Source organism: Nanorana parkeri, unplaced genomic scaffold (genome assembly GCF_000935625.1).
Source record: "Nanorana parkeri isolate BGI_ZX_2015 unplaced genomic scaffold, ASM93562v1 scaffold1693, whole genome shotgun sequence".
NCBI lineage: Eukaryota > Metazoa > Chordata > Amphibia > Anura > Dicroglossidae > Nanorana > Nanorana parkeri.
The window spans coordinates 210,366-228,660 of record NW_017307961.1 but is presented as its reverse complement, the minus strand read 5'-3'; the positions used below and the strand labels follow the sequence as shown (position 1 = coordinate 228,660).

The window sequence follows — 18,295 nt, the reverse complement described above, 5'->3', positions numbered from 1 at the left end:
GGACAACGCCATGGAGTCAGTATTCCGGACAACGCCATGGAGTCAGTATTCCGGACAACGCCATGGAGTCAGTATTCCGGACAACGCCATGGAGTCAGTATTCCGGACAACGCCATGGAGTCAGTATTCCGGACAACGCCATGGAGTCAGTATTCCGGACAACGCCATGGAGTCAGTATTCCGGACAACGCCATGGAGTCAGTATTCCGGACAACGCCATGGAGTCAGTATTCCGGACAACGCCATGGAGTCAGTATTCTGGACAACGCCATGGAGTCAGTATTCTGGACAACGCCATGGAGTCAGTATTCTGGACCATACCAAACTAAACACAAATGGAATAGCACACCAGGAATAGTATTGGAATAGGACACCAGATACTGCCCATAATCATAATTAGATGTAAAGATATATTACATAAGCATCATTTTATGGTGCTTGGCAGCAGTGTAAATGTCATCTTAGGGGTAAACACCAGCATCCCATAGATGCCGAATGAAAGGGAACCAAGAGCCTGGATATGCTGAACACATCACTGCCATCAAATGCTATTTATAGATGACAATGTAAGTGTTATAGGTCTTTTATATGCTTAATGGAGAACTATGAGGTGAGTGATTTCCAGTCATCCTCATAGTTCGAGCCGCTGTGTGACAATGAAACTGTCACACGTCGGCTCAAAAGATCGGGAAGTGAGCGAACACATACCGTCGCTCGCTTCTCGATCCTGTCTCTGCAGAGCCGTGACTGTCGCTCACGGCTCCCTGCAGGGATTCCTCCCACTCCCCGCTCTGATCCTCTAGCGCTGTTGCGGAATGGACGGGGTGGGGGCGGGTACAGCTGGCTCTGCTTCTAGATAGGCAGAGCCAGCTGTCAATCACGCAGCTGGGTGGATCTCGACAGTAATGTCCCGGCTGCGGACGTCTCAGTATATAACCAGGAGCTGTAGCTCGCGGTATACTGAGCTTTGGGTCACGGGAGGACGCTAGTTTATGTCCTCCCGGGACCCTTAGGAGAACTATGGGGAAAAACCCTTACCCCAAAGTTCTCCTTTAATAAAAGGTTTACAGGCACCATCTCTCTTGGGCTCTCTAGTTAAATGTAGCAATTGTGGCAAAGTCAGAGAGAATATCTATTTCAAAGTCAAAATGCATCAGAAAACTAACTAGGTAACTATTATTAAGTATTAAGTGTAAGCTAAAGGCCCCTATATGACATTGTAAACAAGTCCCTGCATTGCTAGTCACAGGAAACCCTCAGATTTCTGTTTTCAATCATATACCCCAGTGACCTTATAGTAGTTGCTTTTGTCTAGTTTTAAGGAGGAAACTATGAAAGAATTAGCAAATATATGGGATTTAACTTAATGTTTCAGACAACAACTTCTGTTATGTGGGTTACAATGGTAGGTTATAATGCTGCATTGTCTAATGTACAACTTCATCAACAGAGGCAGTGCTGTCAATCCAGAAAGCAGTGGGTGAGGCTAGGGGTGGAAGTATTTAACATAATGGTTACTAAAAAAGGACACACAACAGGTAGTATGCATCTAAAACCAGACAGAATTAAAGGTTTTATACAATTGGTTTGTGTCACAGGGATGGAGAACATAGTCTCTAGGCTGCTGTACGAGACATATCACAGTCTGGGCAAAGTAGCTGGCATTGTAACAAAACACTGTCTTGAGGTTTTCACAAACACATCAGCAAAACGGTTACAATCATCTTCAAGGTTCAGGTGCTGTACGTCACAGAAATATGCAGCACAACAAGTAATGTTTACAAAGTGTCCCGCAGTGACTGACTTCATCGTAACCCCATGCATGGAAGAATGCATGACATAAAGGAGGAGGGGGCAGCAGGGACCTACATCTCTTCCTAAGGGATTTAATCTCTCAGGTTGGACACTCCCGAGTTTTAGAAATACAAGACATACCAATGAAAAGAGTAAGTGGGAGCACAAATCATCAGGAACAAGACAGAACAACATTCACCTTAAGCAAACTATTTAAAATATATAAATACTATACTTCATAATATTATAATGTAGAATGGGCAGCTCTCTGGCTAACAACTTCAGGTCCTACTTTATATTCATCTTCCTAGTGTTTAATGAAGACAAAATAAGTACACAGCTTTTTCCTTTCATATCAACTAGCCTCTGAAGATACCCCCCAGAATGGCTGACATGCTGTGTTACAAGGAATGGAGGCTTTGCCTTTTCATTTGTAATGTGCACTAGAAATAAAAGACTCTGGCTGGTTGCTATGAGCAATGTGTGATTCAGGAATTAGGAGAGCACATAATACATACTGTCAGGGGCTTGGTAACCTGTGGGAAGAATTGATGATGCCTGCCCCTTATATTACAGCATATCAGCTTCAAACAACTGTCATGTCAGATTTGCATCCAAGAAACAACATGTATTACCGTTATCAAGTCCAGGAGGACACAAATTGTGGGAGAGAAGGAGCAGCTGTCTCCCCTCACATCACTCTTATTAAAATGATGACCGTCTGAGGGAACGTTACCACTATAAGCAAGTGTTACATTACCTGTGAATACATTTAAGGCACACTAGCCACTAACAAAAGCCAGTAACTGGAAATGTATAGACACAGAGAACAGATACATTAATTCAGAAGCTAAGGCTGCGTTCGTCTATTACATAATGTTCTTTTATATGAAAACAATTACATTCACAAAGTACCCTCTAGTGTGGGTCACCTAATTACATTATTTTCATCCAGATTCAAGACATTTTTCAATGAATCCATTGTCTTTTTAAACAAGAAAAATATTACTGTTCATTTTTTAGGTATGATTTATTATTTGTGAAAACAAGAACTACTTCTTGGAGGACTTGTATCTCTGCTAGGGAAACTGTGCCCTAGATCCTTAGGCTGCTCTCTAGCTCCAGTAGCATCTGCAGCACTTCAAAGGTTATTAAACCTCTGAAAAGGTATATAGATCCATTAAAGGAGAAGATAAAAGGACCAAGAAATCCAAGAAACAGTTGCATTCTATACAGCTTCAAAAGGTAACACTTTTTTGAAACTAGTAGTCTGAAAAGGCCACACTATCTACTGTTCAAAAACAGATTTTTGGAGAGTTTGCACAAGCCCAATTCCCAAAAATGTTGGAGGTTTTGTAAAATCTGCATATAAACAGAATGCAATGATTTGTAAATGTCATAAACCTAAATTGTATTCACAAAAGAAAATAGAAAACATATCAAATGTTTAAACTGAGAAAATGTACCATTTTAAGAAAAAAATAAGGTAAATTTGAAATTGATGGCAGCAACACATCTCAAAAAAGTTGGGACTTGTTTACAACGCTGTAGCATCTTTTAACAATACTCTATAAACGTCTGGGAACCGTTGCTGGAGTTAAGACAGGAATGTTGGCCCATTCTTGCCTGATATAGGATTCTAATACTCAACAGTCCTGGGTCTTCTTTGTTGAATTTTTCATCTCAAGATGCACCAAATATTGTCAACTGGTGAAAGGTCTAGACTGTAGGCAGCCCAGTTAAGCACCCGGACTCCTCTACTACGAAGCCATGCTGTTGTTAAAGATGCAGTATGCAGTTTAGCATTGTCCTGCTGCAATATGCAAGACCTTCTCTGAAAAAGACATTGTCTGGATGGGAGCATGTCCTGTTATAGAACCTGGATATACAGTTGTGCACAAAAGTATGCATACCCTGGCAGAAATCATGACATTTTGGCATTGATATTGAAAATACAACTGATCATGCCAAAAACTGTCTTTATTTAAGGATAGTGATCATATGAAGCCATTTATTATCACATAGTTGTTTGGTCCCTTTTTAAATCACAACGACAGAAATGACAAACCGAAATCACCCAAATGGGCCTGATCAAAAGTTTACCCTGGAATGTTTGGCCTTGTTACAAACAGACACAGGTTAAGATGGCAATTAAAGGTTAATTTCTCACATCTGTGGCTTTTTGAATTGCAATTAGTGTCTGTGTATAAATAATCAATGAGTTTGTTAGCTCGCACGTGGATGCACTGAGCAGGCTAGATACTGAGCCATGGGGAGCAGAAAAGTACTGTCAAAAGACCTATGTAACAAGATAATGGAACTTTATAAAGATGGAAAAGGATATAAAAAGATATCCAAAGCATTGGAAATGCCAGTCAGTACTGTTAAATCACTTATTAAGAAGTGGAAAATTCTGGGATCTCTTGCTACCAAGCCAAGGTCAGGTAGACCAAGAAAGATTGCAGCCACAACTGCCAGAAGAACGACAATGACCCTAAGCACAAGGCCAAGTTGACCCTCCAGTGGTTGCAGCAGAAAAAGATAAAGGTTCTGGAGTGGCCATCACAGTCTCCTGACCTTAATATCATCGAGCCACTTTGGGGAGATCTCAATTGTGCGGTTCATGCAAGACGAACAAAGAGACTTTGCATGACCTAGAGGCATTTTGCCAAGACGAATGGGCAGCTATACCACCTGCAACTTTTAACCAAAATCTATCTGATTTGTGTATCACTCAGCTGTAGAGCCTCAAATCATCTCTGGATTTACGCCGACACAATCCTACCTTCTGGAGGGTGGCTATTTTTATTCCCTATGGTCCCTGTGTGTGTGTTGAAAAGTAGTCCAGTGTAGCATCCATAGTCATGGAGTGAGAGACAAAACAACACTGCTAATTTCATTCACATGATTAAGGACAGAACCAAGGAAGGTATCCAGAGAAGATTCCTCAAGAAGCTGCACATCAGCCACAGAAGGAGGACCTTTTTCCAAGTGATCAGGTCTCACAAAGGCCTTTGGAAAACCCTTTATCCTCCACAGGAACGGACTTCAGCAGTAACCCAAGATATTCTGCCTGACAAACCAGGGGGCCACAGAGCCCTCCTTACTTAGGTAGAGAACAGCCAAAACTGGTCCTTGTCAATCTTGTTGGTCAGTGAATCCCTCTGGAGAGAAGAGATGCTGTGGACTACAGTGTACAACTAGGAGTGCAAGAGTACGCAAAAGGAAAAAGGTTCTCCTGAGAAAGGGGGAGAGGGTTCGGATGGGGTACATTGCCATAACCCAAGTCCCCACTTGGACAGGAAACAAGGGTTCCCAGGGTGCATGGAAGCCAGAGAGACCAGAGAAGTTACATTGCTTTGTGCAGTGCACAAGGATAGTGAGGGGCAACCGACCGAGGTGCCAGAGCCTGTGGGCTGAAAGGGGTGTCCTCAGCACCCAAATGCCAGAGAGGCAAACTTCCCAAGGGCTCATCCATATGCACAAGCTCCCCACAAGTAAAGTAAAGGGGCACACCTCATGCGGAAGGCTTTTCAGAGGAGTTAGCAGTCCTTTGTCTTAAAGCCCTGAGTGGGATTTAGGCTCTAGGAGCCTATAAGTACTTACTGCCGAAGTAGATGAAGAAGAATGGTGGAATTCCTCTGACCACTCCGTACCCAAGAATGGCTAAGAACAAAATATTGAACTATTCTGAAGTGTCCTTCTATGGGCCCTGATCTGATTTCTATTGAACATCTATGGAAAGAGGTGAAAATGTAGTCTGGAGAAGGCACCCATCAAACCTGAGACAGCTGGAGCTGTGCGCTCAAGAAAAATAGGCCAAACTATCTCTTGACAGGTTTAAGTGTCTCATTGAGAACCACAGACATCGCCTGTTTACAGTAATTGCATCTAAAGGTTGTTAAACAAAATATCAGGTGAAACGTCTAAATTTTTGTCTTTGCCATTTTTTTTTTAATATTTAAAAGATTCTGAATTTTTATGTAATACAGAATAAACGGTTATAGATGCAAATTACTTTTGCCAGTTTCAAGGTATTCAGAGAAAATTGGCTCTTTTTTATGGAAGCATACCAAGAAATGTATCGACAGTTGTAAATAATAAAATAAAATAAAATTTTAGCACAATCGCAAAGCTTTATTTCACATTTGTAGTATGTAAAATTCTGAACTCCAGAACTACTAATATACGGATATACAGGAGATATTTTACCTGCAAAAGGATTTGTATTTCTGTCAATTCCAATCTTGATATGTACACAGCCCTAACTGAAAGCAGAGCCAGGTTGGTGACCGGACTTATCTGCTGGTCATCTCCTTGCCCCTCAGCCAGCTGACTGGCACAGTGATGAATAATTCTTGCTCACTCTGCAGTCTCCTGTCAGAAGTTACCTCTCCCTCTCCTAGTCTGAATGCTGTTATGAAGAGATAACAAAAGTCTGATGTCCTGTCAAAAATCAGACAGACATACTAGCAGCATTAAAAAAAACATATTTCATATTTTTTTCATGAGCATATAACTGTATTATTTGGCATTTTATACCGGCCTTGAAATGTAATTAAACCCTCATGAAGAAAAATATGCAGCAGCATACCTTTTATATTACTAAATTTCTGTCTTTTTTTTTTTCTCTGCAGCTTGTCTTTTTAGCAAAATCAGTAATTGAAAGCCATGGCCAATGCATTTTCCAATTATAGGATGTATATCTTACAGGCACTCCCCGGGGCCCCAGCATGGCCATCCTGATGTGCGCGCTCCCAGCCTACTGCTCGATGTGCCAGGCATGTACTAGCAACATCAAAGTCCTCCATTACAAGCCACTCATCTGCTCCTCCTACAAGGGATATTATGGACTGTAGTCTCATTCATTTCATTCCGAGTAATCTCCCAAAGTAGGCGCTGTACACCTGTTAGGTGATGGGAACAATGCATGCTCCCTGACCGGAGATTCAGGGGAGCGAAGTGGAGTGGGTTGGAGAATTGATAACTTGAAAAAGTGAACAGTAAGTATTTAAGGCAAAATTTGTCAAAATATCCTTACAATATTTACTAGTGAAATAGCCCCTAAGGGAGAAATGCATTTTGCAATGAAGGTCTAATACTGGTTCAGCTTGAATAATGTATGTGTACAGCCGTACTATGGAAACTTCTACGTGACCCCAGGTATCTCTCCCCCCCGCCACCCCCCTTTTTTTCCCGTGTCAGTCGGTGTCTCTCTCCTCCTGCTTCCCCCCCCCCAGCGTCGGTCGGAGTCTCTCTCCTCCTCCCCAAGGGTCAGTTGGTGCCTCTCTCCTCCTTTAGCTACTCCCCACCAACGGTTGGTGTCTGTCTCTATTACCACCAACAACCCCCAGGGATGTCTGCTGGAAAGAAACATCTTTCCCCTCCTGCAGCTGTGTGCTCTGCTCCTGTCTTCTCTTGGTGCTTCGCCGGGGAATAAAAAGCTCCGCCCCCTGAAAAATCCTTCCTGCATGCACGTACTCAGGAAGGTACTGGATGTACCCCCCTGATAGCAGCCCTGGGGATTCAGAGTTTTAGCCGCGACCCCCCCTATTCACTTGCACGACCCCATATGGGGTAGCGACCCACACTTTAAGAAGCCCTGTTACAGTACAAGCTATATCCTATTTGTAATAACCAACAAATAAACTTGACAGCACAGAGTACAAAGAACTAAAAAGTAAAAGGCTTTATAAGGATGCATCTGCAAACCACACCAAATATCCAAAATCATAAGGCTGCAGTGATTGTAACTATGTTTGTGATAACAATACTTTCAGTTTGCAAACTAATACAAGGCCTATAAATATACCTATTGTGATTCATGAGAACTTCCAAGGGGCTGAACACGTTTTATAGGCACTATGCATCTCAAAGGTGAAGAATCTTTCTTTTTTTTGGAAGCAATATTTATATAACCTCTGAAAGCCTTTGTTTCCAATAAATCAGTTTTTGATTTGAAAAAGCTTTGTTTTATCTCCACAACAATGACCTTTTCTGCTCTTCTGCACAGACACCTGACAGACCATTACAACAATCACCAGCCAGAAGCAAACTGTATTTTAAGAAAATATTACCCTTCGACATTTATAAATTGACCTTTATATATACAGAATACTGCACTAAAATGCTAATTTAACGTGTGGTAAATCAACTTGGCAGTGCTATAAACCCTTTAGTGAATTTAAAATGTAGAAAATAACACTTGGTAATCACAATATCACATCCACAATGCTTTAGTGAATTGACTACATTGGATGATATGTCTGCCTGCGCAACAAATAGGCAGACGTGGTTCCAGGGGTACTTTCTGGCAGGTTCTATGCTTTACAACAGAGGAGCCCTTGTGAATGCAACGTCTGTTGTACATCTGGGGCTAGCATGGTGATATCGCTATTTCATGAATGCCATCTGCCAAAATACAAGCTGGAACTGGTGTTGCAAGTTGGGCTGATTGCCATTGATGATTTATCTAGAGAAGTAATCTCCTTCCAAGCTACACTTCCTGGCAGATTTAATTGGATGTAAAATTAACTGGCGCATATTTGGAACGGCTGTCAAGCATTCCAGAAAACATTATAAGAATAAACATGATCATTCACTGGTGAAACATAAATTATATGAAATAGGCTAAGACATGGCATGTGTTCTAGTTAATGGATGAATTTGAGATTTTTGACATTACACACATGACAAGTTGGATTGCACACTAATTTTTGGAATAATATTGTTTTTTCATTTATCACGGAACCCATAAATATTTACATACTTATTGAAGGCCAATTTAGTTGATTTGTTGGCAAAAAAAGTGTGTGTATATATATTGCTTCCCTATTTATAATGGTCTAGCCCTCTAGCAACTTCAGCGTGAAATTATAGCTAATTTGCCTACAAACGTCAGGTGGTCATAATAATCTGGCCACTCAGTGTATATGTGTGTATAATATGTGTGTATATTATGCTGACTGGAAGGCATGTTGGGAATAAAAATATGAAGCTGCAGAGTCTTTGTTTAAATATGTAGTAGACTTATCCTGTTATAAGAAAAATGTTTAATAAAATTATGGGGCATATTCATGAAGTAGCGAATGTGACGATCACCACATATTCACTGTAGGTGAATAAGTCACTGTAGCTTAAAACATATATAACAGAAAACCTTTACATTCAGTGAATGTCACATTTGCTGCTTTATGAATATATACCCCTTTGATTTGGGGTATATCTGATATAGGGCTGGAACAACTAAGTTGATAATAAAAATCGCTGTCAATGATTTTCATTATTGATTAGTTGGTCGGATGATTAGTTGGGCTGCTTGCAACTTCTCACACCCTCACTCTCCCCGCCGCCGACAGACATGTCCAAGCCACTCCTGGACACGTCCTGAGCACGCATGCGTGTTGAAAGGCTGGGTTGTGCCAGGGAAAAGAGTTGAGGAGTCCCGGTGGAGCCGCATACTGCCCAGCATCAGGTGAGATGCCGGGGAATTGAGGGCACACTGGTCGGGGCCCAGGAACTATGGCGAGCACTGAGCAGAGTGTGGGGAGCCATGGTCGGCAGGGAGCTTCTGAACTTACCTGCTGGGATGTAGTGCAGCAACAACAGGCCTCCCCCATGTCTCAGCCTCCTCCTCCCGGGGCTGCCCATAGTGGACTGTGGACGGGCTGAATGTTAGTAGTGTGCAATATCAAATATAAATAGACCCCGTGCCAAATGCTTGATAGCAGCAACACTGAAATAATATATTATTAAAAATAATTAAAATAATTGTGTTGCGCTGTGAACCAAAGTGGGGAAAATTGCCAGCCAGGCAGTGAACCCAATAAAGCCTGTGAAGCCCGTGACACACTAAACACAGAGCCACACGGAGCAAAGGGAAATGGCGGTACACAGAGCTTCACGTGCAGTGTGTTTAGTAATATCCTCTCCCACGTTCAGCCAGCTGAAAATTTTAATTTCTAGCCAATCGACTCACATATATAAATCCAGGCGTTAGGACGCGGATTCAAGCGTGCAGCCAATCAGATTCCCCCAGACAAAAGCATCTGGTGAAAGGAGAGAAGTCAGCTTGGTAATGTTGTCCTTCCTGTACAAGTTCTATCTGTGACATATGCAACATATGCCAGGATGAGAGCTATGCAGAAAAAATTAATTTGATATGTCCATTAAATAAACATTCATTCAATTAAATAATTAATATTTCAAAATTAAATAATCAATATTTAATAATTAGATAACTACCGTTAAATAACTTATTAAATTAATAAGAAAATGAATTCAATATGTAAATAATTGAAAAAACAATTGGCCAATTAATTAATTATGAAAACATGTTACAGGGGCATGGCTATCAGCATGGTCATTGCCAATTCACAAGCTTGTCAATCTGCACCAGGCCACACCTAGTCCTTCCCATTGCTTTCTGGGTTGAGACCCACCCTCCATGAGATGTAGTAGGATGGCAATCATGTAGAAGGATTTGACTCACACAGGTAAAGTAAATAAGTTCTTTCACTTACTTTATGAGGCTAGTTTATAGACTGTCATGCAGGAGCCTTTAGTTGCATTTTAACCAATGCAGTATTAAAACCCTCCATTGTAACCCACACAACAGAAGCTATTGTCTGAAGCATTCAGTTAAATCCCACATAATTGCTAATTCTTTCATAGTGTCATCCTTCAGGGCCAGGTCACACTATATCCAATGCATTTCGGGCACTAACTGTGCCATAATTAAAGCCTCTCGAGTTCTGCAGCCGTTGGGGGTGTGATGGTGCTATTCAGGTCAATGGCACCGCAGCCACGCCTCCCACCCGCAGTGAAATTGCCTGCACCAGAACGCGTGGTAGAGCAATGCTCGCGGACCCTTGCAGTGCGATTGCAAAAAATAGTGCGTGCACTATTTGATAGCAATAAAGTTAAGTGAAAAAATAATAATAATAATGTGAAAAAAGATAGTCATAAAGTAAAGAAATTATAAAAAAAAAAAAAAGATAAAACAAAATAAATAAATATTAGAACCAATCCCACCACCCCCGCATTCGAATAAATGCACAAGTAGGGCATTATGTGCGCTGCCCCCATTCCACAGTGTGCAGTACTGTGGTAGCACAATGTGTCTCAGTCATGAAGGGGTTAAACGTATTTACCGCTCATCAGTTTAGAGTTATCAGTGATTGATGGCCCTAGAATTATTGTTCTCACTGCGACGTTCGCGGTGATATGTAACATGTGCTGCATAATGGGCGCAATCGTCGTTTTTGTACATAGGTGCACCCGACGCATGTTTGCGCGTGTATGTGGGGGGGCGGGGGACATTAAAACATTTTTTGTGTTATTTTGTTTAATTATTATTTGTGAATATTTTTTTTTGCTTTACGGCCATGGACGGAAGGTAGTTAAAGGGTAAATTTACTTTCCCAAGTAATTTGGGAAAATGGAATTACCCACTACAATTTGGCCCCCCTTCCCCTCTCTTGGTATACTTAGCTTTCGGTGAAAGGTCCTTCCCCTCCGCCGGTCCGGGTGTACTATCTGTATCTGAATTTCGCTCGCAGGTTGCGACCACTTGTTGGTTAGCGTGGTCAGGTGATAGCGCTGACCAATGTGAAGTGCTTATAACACGGTTAAATAAGGTTTTGGCTAAAATTATTTTGTATTTAACGACAAGTAGATTGGGCCCCCACTTTAGTCTTTGGACAACAAGTTTGTTTGAAAAAATTGTCACACCCCTGAAGACAAATGTATATATTATTTTGTTTCTTTCATAAACATGCCGCTGCATTAGTAAACATTTAGTGTTAAAGTGATGAAAGTTTAGAGTTTCTGTGGGTCTTTGGGTATATTCCCCTCGTATTCTGTGCAGGTAACAAATATCAGACAAAAAATAAGTGAGCGCAAACTCCTCCAAACACACAATTAGTAAACTGGCAGACGGTCTAACCCTTTATCATTTGGGCATATTTATCTACATTGAAAGGGTTCACAACTGACCTTAAAGTTGTTCTCTTTGGGTTTCCTCCTCATAATCAGGTTGAAGGTTTCATACACATCTTCAGCTGCATTCTGAATGGTGTTTGTCATGTCTTGTTGATACTGATTTGGATCTAGAAACACTCGGAAAGTTCTTGCATCTCCTTTGAGTTTGGGTTTAGGCTCGGGTCCTACAAAAAAAAAAAAGTAAAATAAGCTTCACTGTCTGAAGTCTTACACAAACGAAGCAAGCCCTGTATAGGTACATGGCCAATTTCCTAGGGTCCACTATATGTTTAGTTCAAGTCACTGGAGCAGGCTGAATTGAGAACAGTTAACACAACAGAGCACACAAAGAACTATAAAATCACAATTTTAAAAGATTCTTAGTGACCAGGCCATAGTTTCGTAAAGAATTTAGATGCGAGGTGTTGAATACTTCACTATTATAGTCCAATATCATACAAAACAGGATTTTCTTAAATCGAGCATCGCAGGACACAGAATGGTTGATGTAACCAATGGGGCATCAAAACACAGTTCAACTGAAGGGTGGGCTCGGTGAAAAGCTAACAGACCCAAGAAAAACAACAACGAAAAATAAAGATATGGCACAACAGTTCACAGGGCCACCTGGCCTCTGTTGAGGTCTGGATATCCACCTGGTAAAACTTAAACATGAATGAGAAGCTGGAAGACCCATGCTGAGGGGCTAGAGTCAGACTGATTAAAAGAGGCTGTAAACTCGAACCGCACGCACCACATTCAGACAATTTTGAGAAATCTTTTTGAGATGCTCAGATGCAGGACATTAAGATGACAAAACAATGTCCTGGTTCAAGTGGAAGGAAGAAACCACCTTAGGAAAGAAAGAGATCCCAGGCCTCGACAACTTTGTTGTATTGTGTAGTATGGGAAAAGGTTCTTTAAAAGGTCAGAGACACAAACTCAGAAACCTGCCTTGCAGAAGTGATGGTGAAGAGAAAATCAACTTTGGGAGGATAACCAGAGAGATAATCCTAATAGGTTCAAAGGGTGGCCACAATGTGAGAGCGACACAGACTAAAAGGAGTGAGAAGCAAGTGGCCTCTGAAAATGAACCGCTAAAGCTGGCCATACACTAGTAGATTTCCGGACAGACGTTCGTACGAGAGATCTTTTTTTACCACCCGATAATGCCATAAGACACTTGATGAATGTCGATAGAAATTTCGCTTGATTTCAACATTCAGTTTTGGAATGAAGGGAGTTGCCCAAATGAAAACCACATTACTAAAAGTCAAACAAAAGAGTTTTTGTACAAAAGTTCTTTTGAAAAACTAAGCAGTGTATGGCCAGCTTAAGGCTGAGATTTGACCCTTGATGGTACCCATGGCCAAATTCTGATCCAAACCTGACTGGAGGAAAGAGGATTTGTTGCATAGAGTACTTCCTGAGATTGAGCATCATAGCGTCACACCTAGGGAAGTATGTCTTCCACGTGTGATGGTAGGCTTTGCAAAAAGACGCTTTCCTAGATTTCAGCAGCGTAGGGATGACAGAAACTGATAGGCCCCTGTCCCTTAAGACACGTAGGGTGGTAGACCGACCCGTGGGAGCAGAATGCACAGACAATTCAGAAGAAAGGAGCTTAAGAGGTGGAAAGTGGGCAGCATTAGGCAAGGAGGGGGGCTGAGAATGAAACTCTAGTTTGTAGACCCTGCATATGATGTTCTAAACCCAAGCATCCAAAATTACTTTGAATCAGATGGCTGCAAAGGACTCCTTCCACCTTGACATATGGGGGCATCCCTTCAACTGCGAAGAGGGCTTGCAACCGGACTTGGCAGATTATTTGGGCCAGGCCCTAGGACAGAACCAAGCCCCCAGCTTTGACTTGGCTCCAGAAGCTTGCCCAACAGGCATTCACCAGCAAAGGCCATTTGCTTGAGATGTTTCTTGCATGGAAGCTCTGCAGGCCAATGCCTAAGCCAAAGGATCTGTCTCATATGAACCGAAAGAATGCCCATTGTGGATACTAAGTGGAGGGTATCCACCAGCCCATCGACATAAATATGCAGAAATGCAGCTAACATGCTGCCTTGTAGCTCTAAGACTGTATAATTAAAAAAAAATGACAACATGATAAGCAACATGGAGCAAAACCCAATTAGAAGGGAGCTACATAGCAAAATATGTAAACCTCAAATATAACTCAATGAAGCGAGAATAAAGCTTTGACAGTGCCATGGTGCAGAACATAGGAAGAACAATTAGGACACCGTGCAGAGGGGGCTGCAAATGTATATCTGCAAATAAAAGCATATGAAGATACTTTTAATAGAACTATAGCAGGCCATAACCAGAGGGCGGGACTGCTATGTAGAGTTAAAGAGCCTCTAGGGGTCAGAACATAGCACCATTAGCAAAGGTTAGATAAAGAACTAAATAGCAGAGCCTGGGACACTGAGGAGGATGTCATGCTCTGAAACCAGAGAGCATTAGTACATGATGTACTAGCATTCACCACTATGAGCATTCAAAGGATGAAGCCACAAATGTATTGCTGTACTGGAACTCGGCCACACCCTGTGGCTAAGCAATACCATGCCCACAGGGCTGGAAGTCTCAAAATCCATTGCTTAACAGCAGGTTATGTTGCCACGAACAGAGGCAAACCGACTGAGTAACACCTGCAATAGTACAACTGCTTTGAAATTAAACAGGGTCTGGAAGCTCCTCAAAGGGTACTATTGAGACACGCTGTGCAGTGCTCTATGCTGCAATTGATGTCATCATTGAGGACTCGAAGCTGATGAAAAATTAAGCCTTATGACAGAAGTTGTTTGGCATATCCCATTGTCCCTATGTCACCATTTAGCTTATCAGTAAATTAAAAGAGCATGGTTACACACAAAGAGGATCCATAGTTCTACATCTGGATAGGAGGCAGTAGTGAACTAGTAGTATTTAAGCCGTGTCAAATAATGAAGGTCACATATAAAAATGTCTTATTCCCAAACAGACATCTAGTGATGAAGTCAGTGTTCAGAGATTGGATACTCAGTAGCTGAGTCACAGCTCTAAACTTGGAAATAGCATTTTGTACAATACTTATTTAGCACAGTAATAGGCACATTGCAAAGGAAGATCTGAAGGTCCAAGGGAAACAATAATTTCCCACACAGAGGAAATAGAGGCTGGGTATACCACCCATAGTACCTCTCTTTCAAATATCTAAAAAGGAAAATATTAGAGACCGAGCACATTGGAGGTAGCACCTCTGTTTTAAATAGTAAGAGCACTCTTGGTTAATAGACTAAGACACAGAGGTTTGGAAAGAGCACGATGAAGAAGGCAGTGTGTAAACGAAAACATACAAGCATGTCTTTTGTACTTTCTGAGGTGAATTGCACATGAAACTTGCAGATACTGGGTCACCTAGAAGGGTAAAACCACTGCTCTAAAATATAGGTGTACACTGCAGCTAACAGATCTTTTCAGGAGTGGACAGTGCCCCCTGCACAGTTTATAGCTTCGATGGCACTTATCAAGATATCTGCGTCACCGGGATACACTAAAGTCTGGTACACCAGAGGCTGTATCACTGCTATAGGTTGACAAGCTCTCTGTGGCTAACTGACATAGTACACACAAGCCTGGAAGGCACTAAACTGCACAGCTACCTAGATATCTGCTTCAGAGGGAGACATTAGAAACTAGGTAACACCAAGGGCTATATCACTGCTCTAAAAACTGGAGAGTGCTCTGTGTCAGCCTGACACAGTACCTGGAGGTCTTCAAATCACCACGCGCAGAGCCCAGTGCCCAAAGGCCACACATCTCTTCTCTGTCCATGGGTATCCTCCCGAGGTAGTCTTCAGTTACTGGGTCTGTAAAGCACTTTGTGGCTAACAAACCAGTACAATGAGTGTCTAGGGCAGTGATGGCGAACCTTTTTGAACCCGAGTGCCCAAACTGCGACGCAAAATCAATTTATTTATCTCAAAGTGCCAGCGCTGAAAATAAGTTTAGTATTGCAGTTTGGGCGCTCGGGTTTAAGAAACGTTCAGCATCACTGCCTTACGGCCTTGTACGGCTCTCACGGGGGACCCGAACGTCCCGGATCGCCTCTGTAGTCGGGCCGGTCACAATCAGGCAGCGGCGGTGACCTCTAAACAGGCAGATTAGACAGCCGCTTGCGGGGGCCTCCCGGGGTCCTAGCAAGGAGGAAGCAGCCGTCTAACCTACCTGTTTATTGGCCGCCGCTGCCTAATTGTGACTGGCCCAGATCGCATACCAAGGCGATCCGGGTCAGTCGGATCTATTTCAATTGGTGGTCCCTGAACGCAGTGGTGTATTGTGGTTTGGGGCTGCCCTAGGCAAGGCAAAACTCGGGCGCTGTATCCAGCTTTTGACATGTTCCGCTATTAGCATAGCAGGAAAGCTGTGGTCTCAGGGGGGCTTAGCAGGATTTGTGGTGAGCTCTGCGGGGTCTATGGTGGGAAGAGCCCACCACAGATCCTGCACAGGCCCGAGACCCTGCAAACCCCCCCACAGATCCTGCACAGCCTCCTGGAGGCCCTGCAGCCCGCAGGGTCTCAGGGGGGCTGTGCAGGATTTGTAATGGGCTCTGCCCACCATGGGGCTGCAGAGCCCACATAGATCCTGCAAAGCCCCCATGAGACCCTGAAGTCTGCCAGATCTCAGAGGGGCTGTGCAAGATGTGTGGTGGGCTTTGCAGGCGGCAGAGCACCCTACGGATCCTGCAAAGCTCCCCACATATCCTGCAGAGACCCCCTGAGACCCAGCAGTCTACCGGATCTCAGGGGCGCTGTGCAGGATCTGTGGTGGGCTTTGCTGGATCTGTGGGGGGATTTGCAGGCTGCAAAGCCCACCACACCCCACAGTCTGCCGGATCTCAGGAGGGCTGTGCAGGATCTGTGGGGGGTTTTGCATGCTGCAAAGCCCCCCACAGATCCTGCAGAGACCCCCTGAGACTTTGCAGTCTGTCGGATTTCAGGGGGGCTGTGCAGGATCTGTGGGGGGGTTTGCAGGCTGCAAAGCCCCCCACAGATCCTGAAACCCCCCCACAAGTCCTGCAAAGCCCCCCACAGATCCGGCAGTCTGCCAGATCTAAGGGGGGCTGTGCAGGATCTGTGGTGGGCTTTGCAGGCTGCAGAGCCCCCATGGATCCTGCAAAGCCCACCAAAAGGTATTGCACAGCCCACCTGTGACTCTTTGGTGGGCTGTGCATAATCTATGCTGGGCCCTGCCAGCACAGTGCTCCTACCTTGCACAGGAAGCCCAGCCTTCACTGCTGCCTCTCAGCTTCGCCGCTCGACTGGCCCCTTGGCGACGCCTCCTCCATCGCGGTCTCTGCCTTTGCCTCCTGTCTTCACAGGCCTCTTCCATCTCCCCGTCTCCGCCCCCTGTCTCATGCCGCTCCGTCCCCGTCTCCTCACGTCCTCTTTCATGTCCGCCCCCATCTCCCTCTGTCTCCACCCCCTGCCGCTCAGTCCCCCTTCTCCTCCTGCTCACTCGCCCGCCGATTTCTTTAGAAGCCAATTTCATTAGAGTGTCAATGTGGGCTCGCGTGCCAGCAGAAAGGGCCTCGCGTGCCCTCCCTGGCACACGTGCCATAGGTTCGCCACCACTGGTCTAGGGAATGTCACAAACAGAGCACAGTGCCCAATGGTCACATTACAGGCAGGTCCCAAATCTTCAGTCCAGTGGGGTCTGAGTAAGGCCTCCAAGGCAGCACCGGGGATTTGCTGATCCACATCGCTGCATAAAGAGTATAGCCTAGCACAGGGCTCAAAATTTCAAGTCCTGAGCAACTAGCCAGGCCTTAAGAGTTACTCGCCACCAGTCGCCCCACCTGACCCCTACCGTGCCCCGCCCTTAACTCCGCCAGGTCAGTGGTGTGACACAGAGAACAGAGATCAGTAACAATGCAGAGTGCAGAGGCCAGTGGTGTGATGCAGAGTACAGAGGCCAGCAGTGTAATGCAGAAAAAAGCAATGTATCCTCCATGTCCCAGGTGTCCTGCTTCTCCCGTGCTGTCCTTCCAGCCAGTAGCAGCTCTGCAGTCTTCCGCCCAGCCTATGGCAGCTGAGGTGGGCGGAGGAAGCTGCAGGATCCGGTGTTCTATCGAAAGCTCGAACTCATTGAGATCTCTAACTACCTCTGGTGCTCAGAAACACTGGAGCTCTGTGCAGTGAGCTTTCGATAGAACACCGGAGTAAGGACAGCTACAGTGCGGCACTGATTCTACTCCTTCAACAGCAGCGATCGCCGTGTCAGTTCTCTCTTCTCATCAGCCGCTGCCGCTATAGAGCGGCCGAGGAGCAGCGGTGTATTTAGGTTTCGTGCTGCCCTAGGCAAGACGAAACTTGGCACCCCCCCCATCTAAATTTGTTCCACCTCTTCCTGTTCAAGACATTTTGCATAACCTGTCAAGTCACTGGATACAGCTTCTGACAGATTGCGCTATTAGGCATCATTCACACTGCTTAAAGTCGGCCCGTACAGATCCGTGGGACGT

At 44.0% G+C, this 18,295-nt stretch overlaps 1 protein-coding gene across 1 annotated transcript in view; it reads right to left on the bottom strand.

Moving 5' to 3' along the window:
• Positions 1-18,295, bottom strand: part of AQR (aquarius intron-binding spliceosomal factor) — a 96,938-nt gene that overhangs the window by 30,448 nt on the left and 48,195 nt on the right. Inside the window, exon 19 of the mRNA XM_018571182.1 lies at positions 11,791-11,960. Coding sequence (XP_018426684.1) covers positions 11,791-11,960 — 170 coding nt within the window. The remainder of the gene's footprint in view (positions 1-11,790; positions 11,961-18,295) is intronic.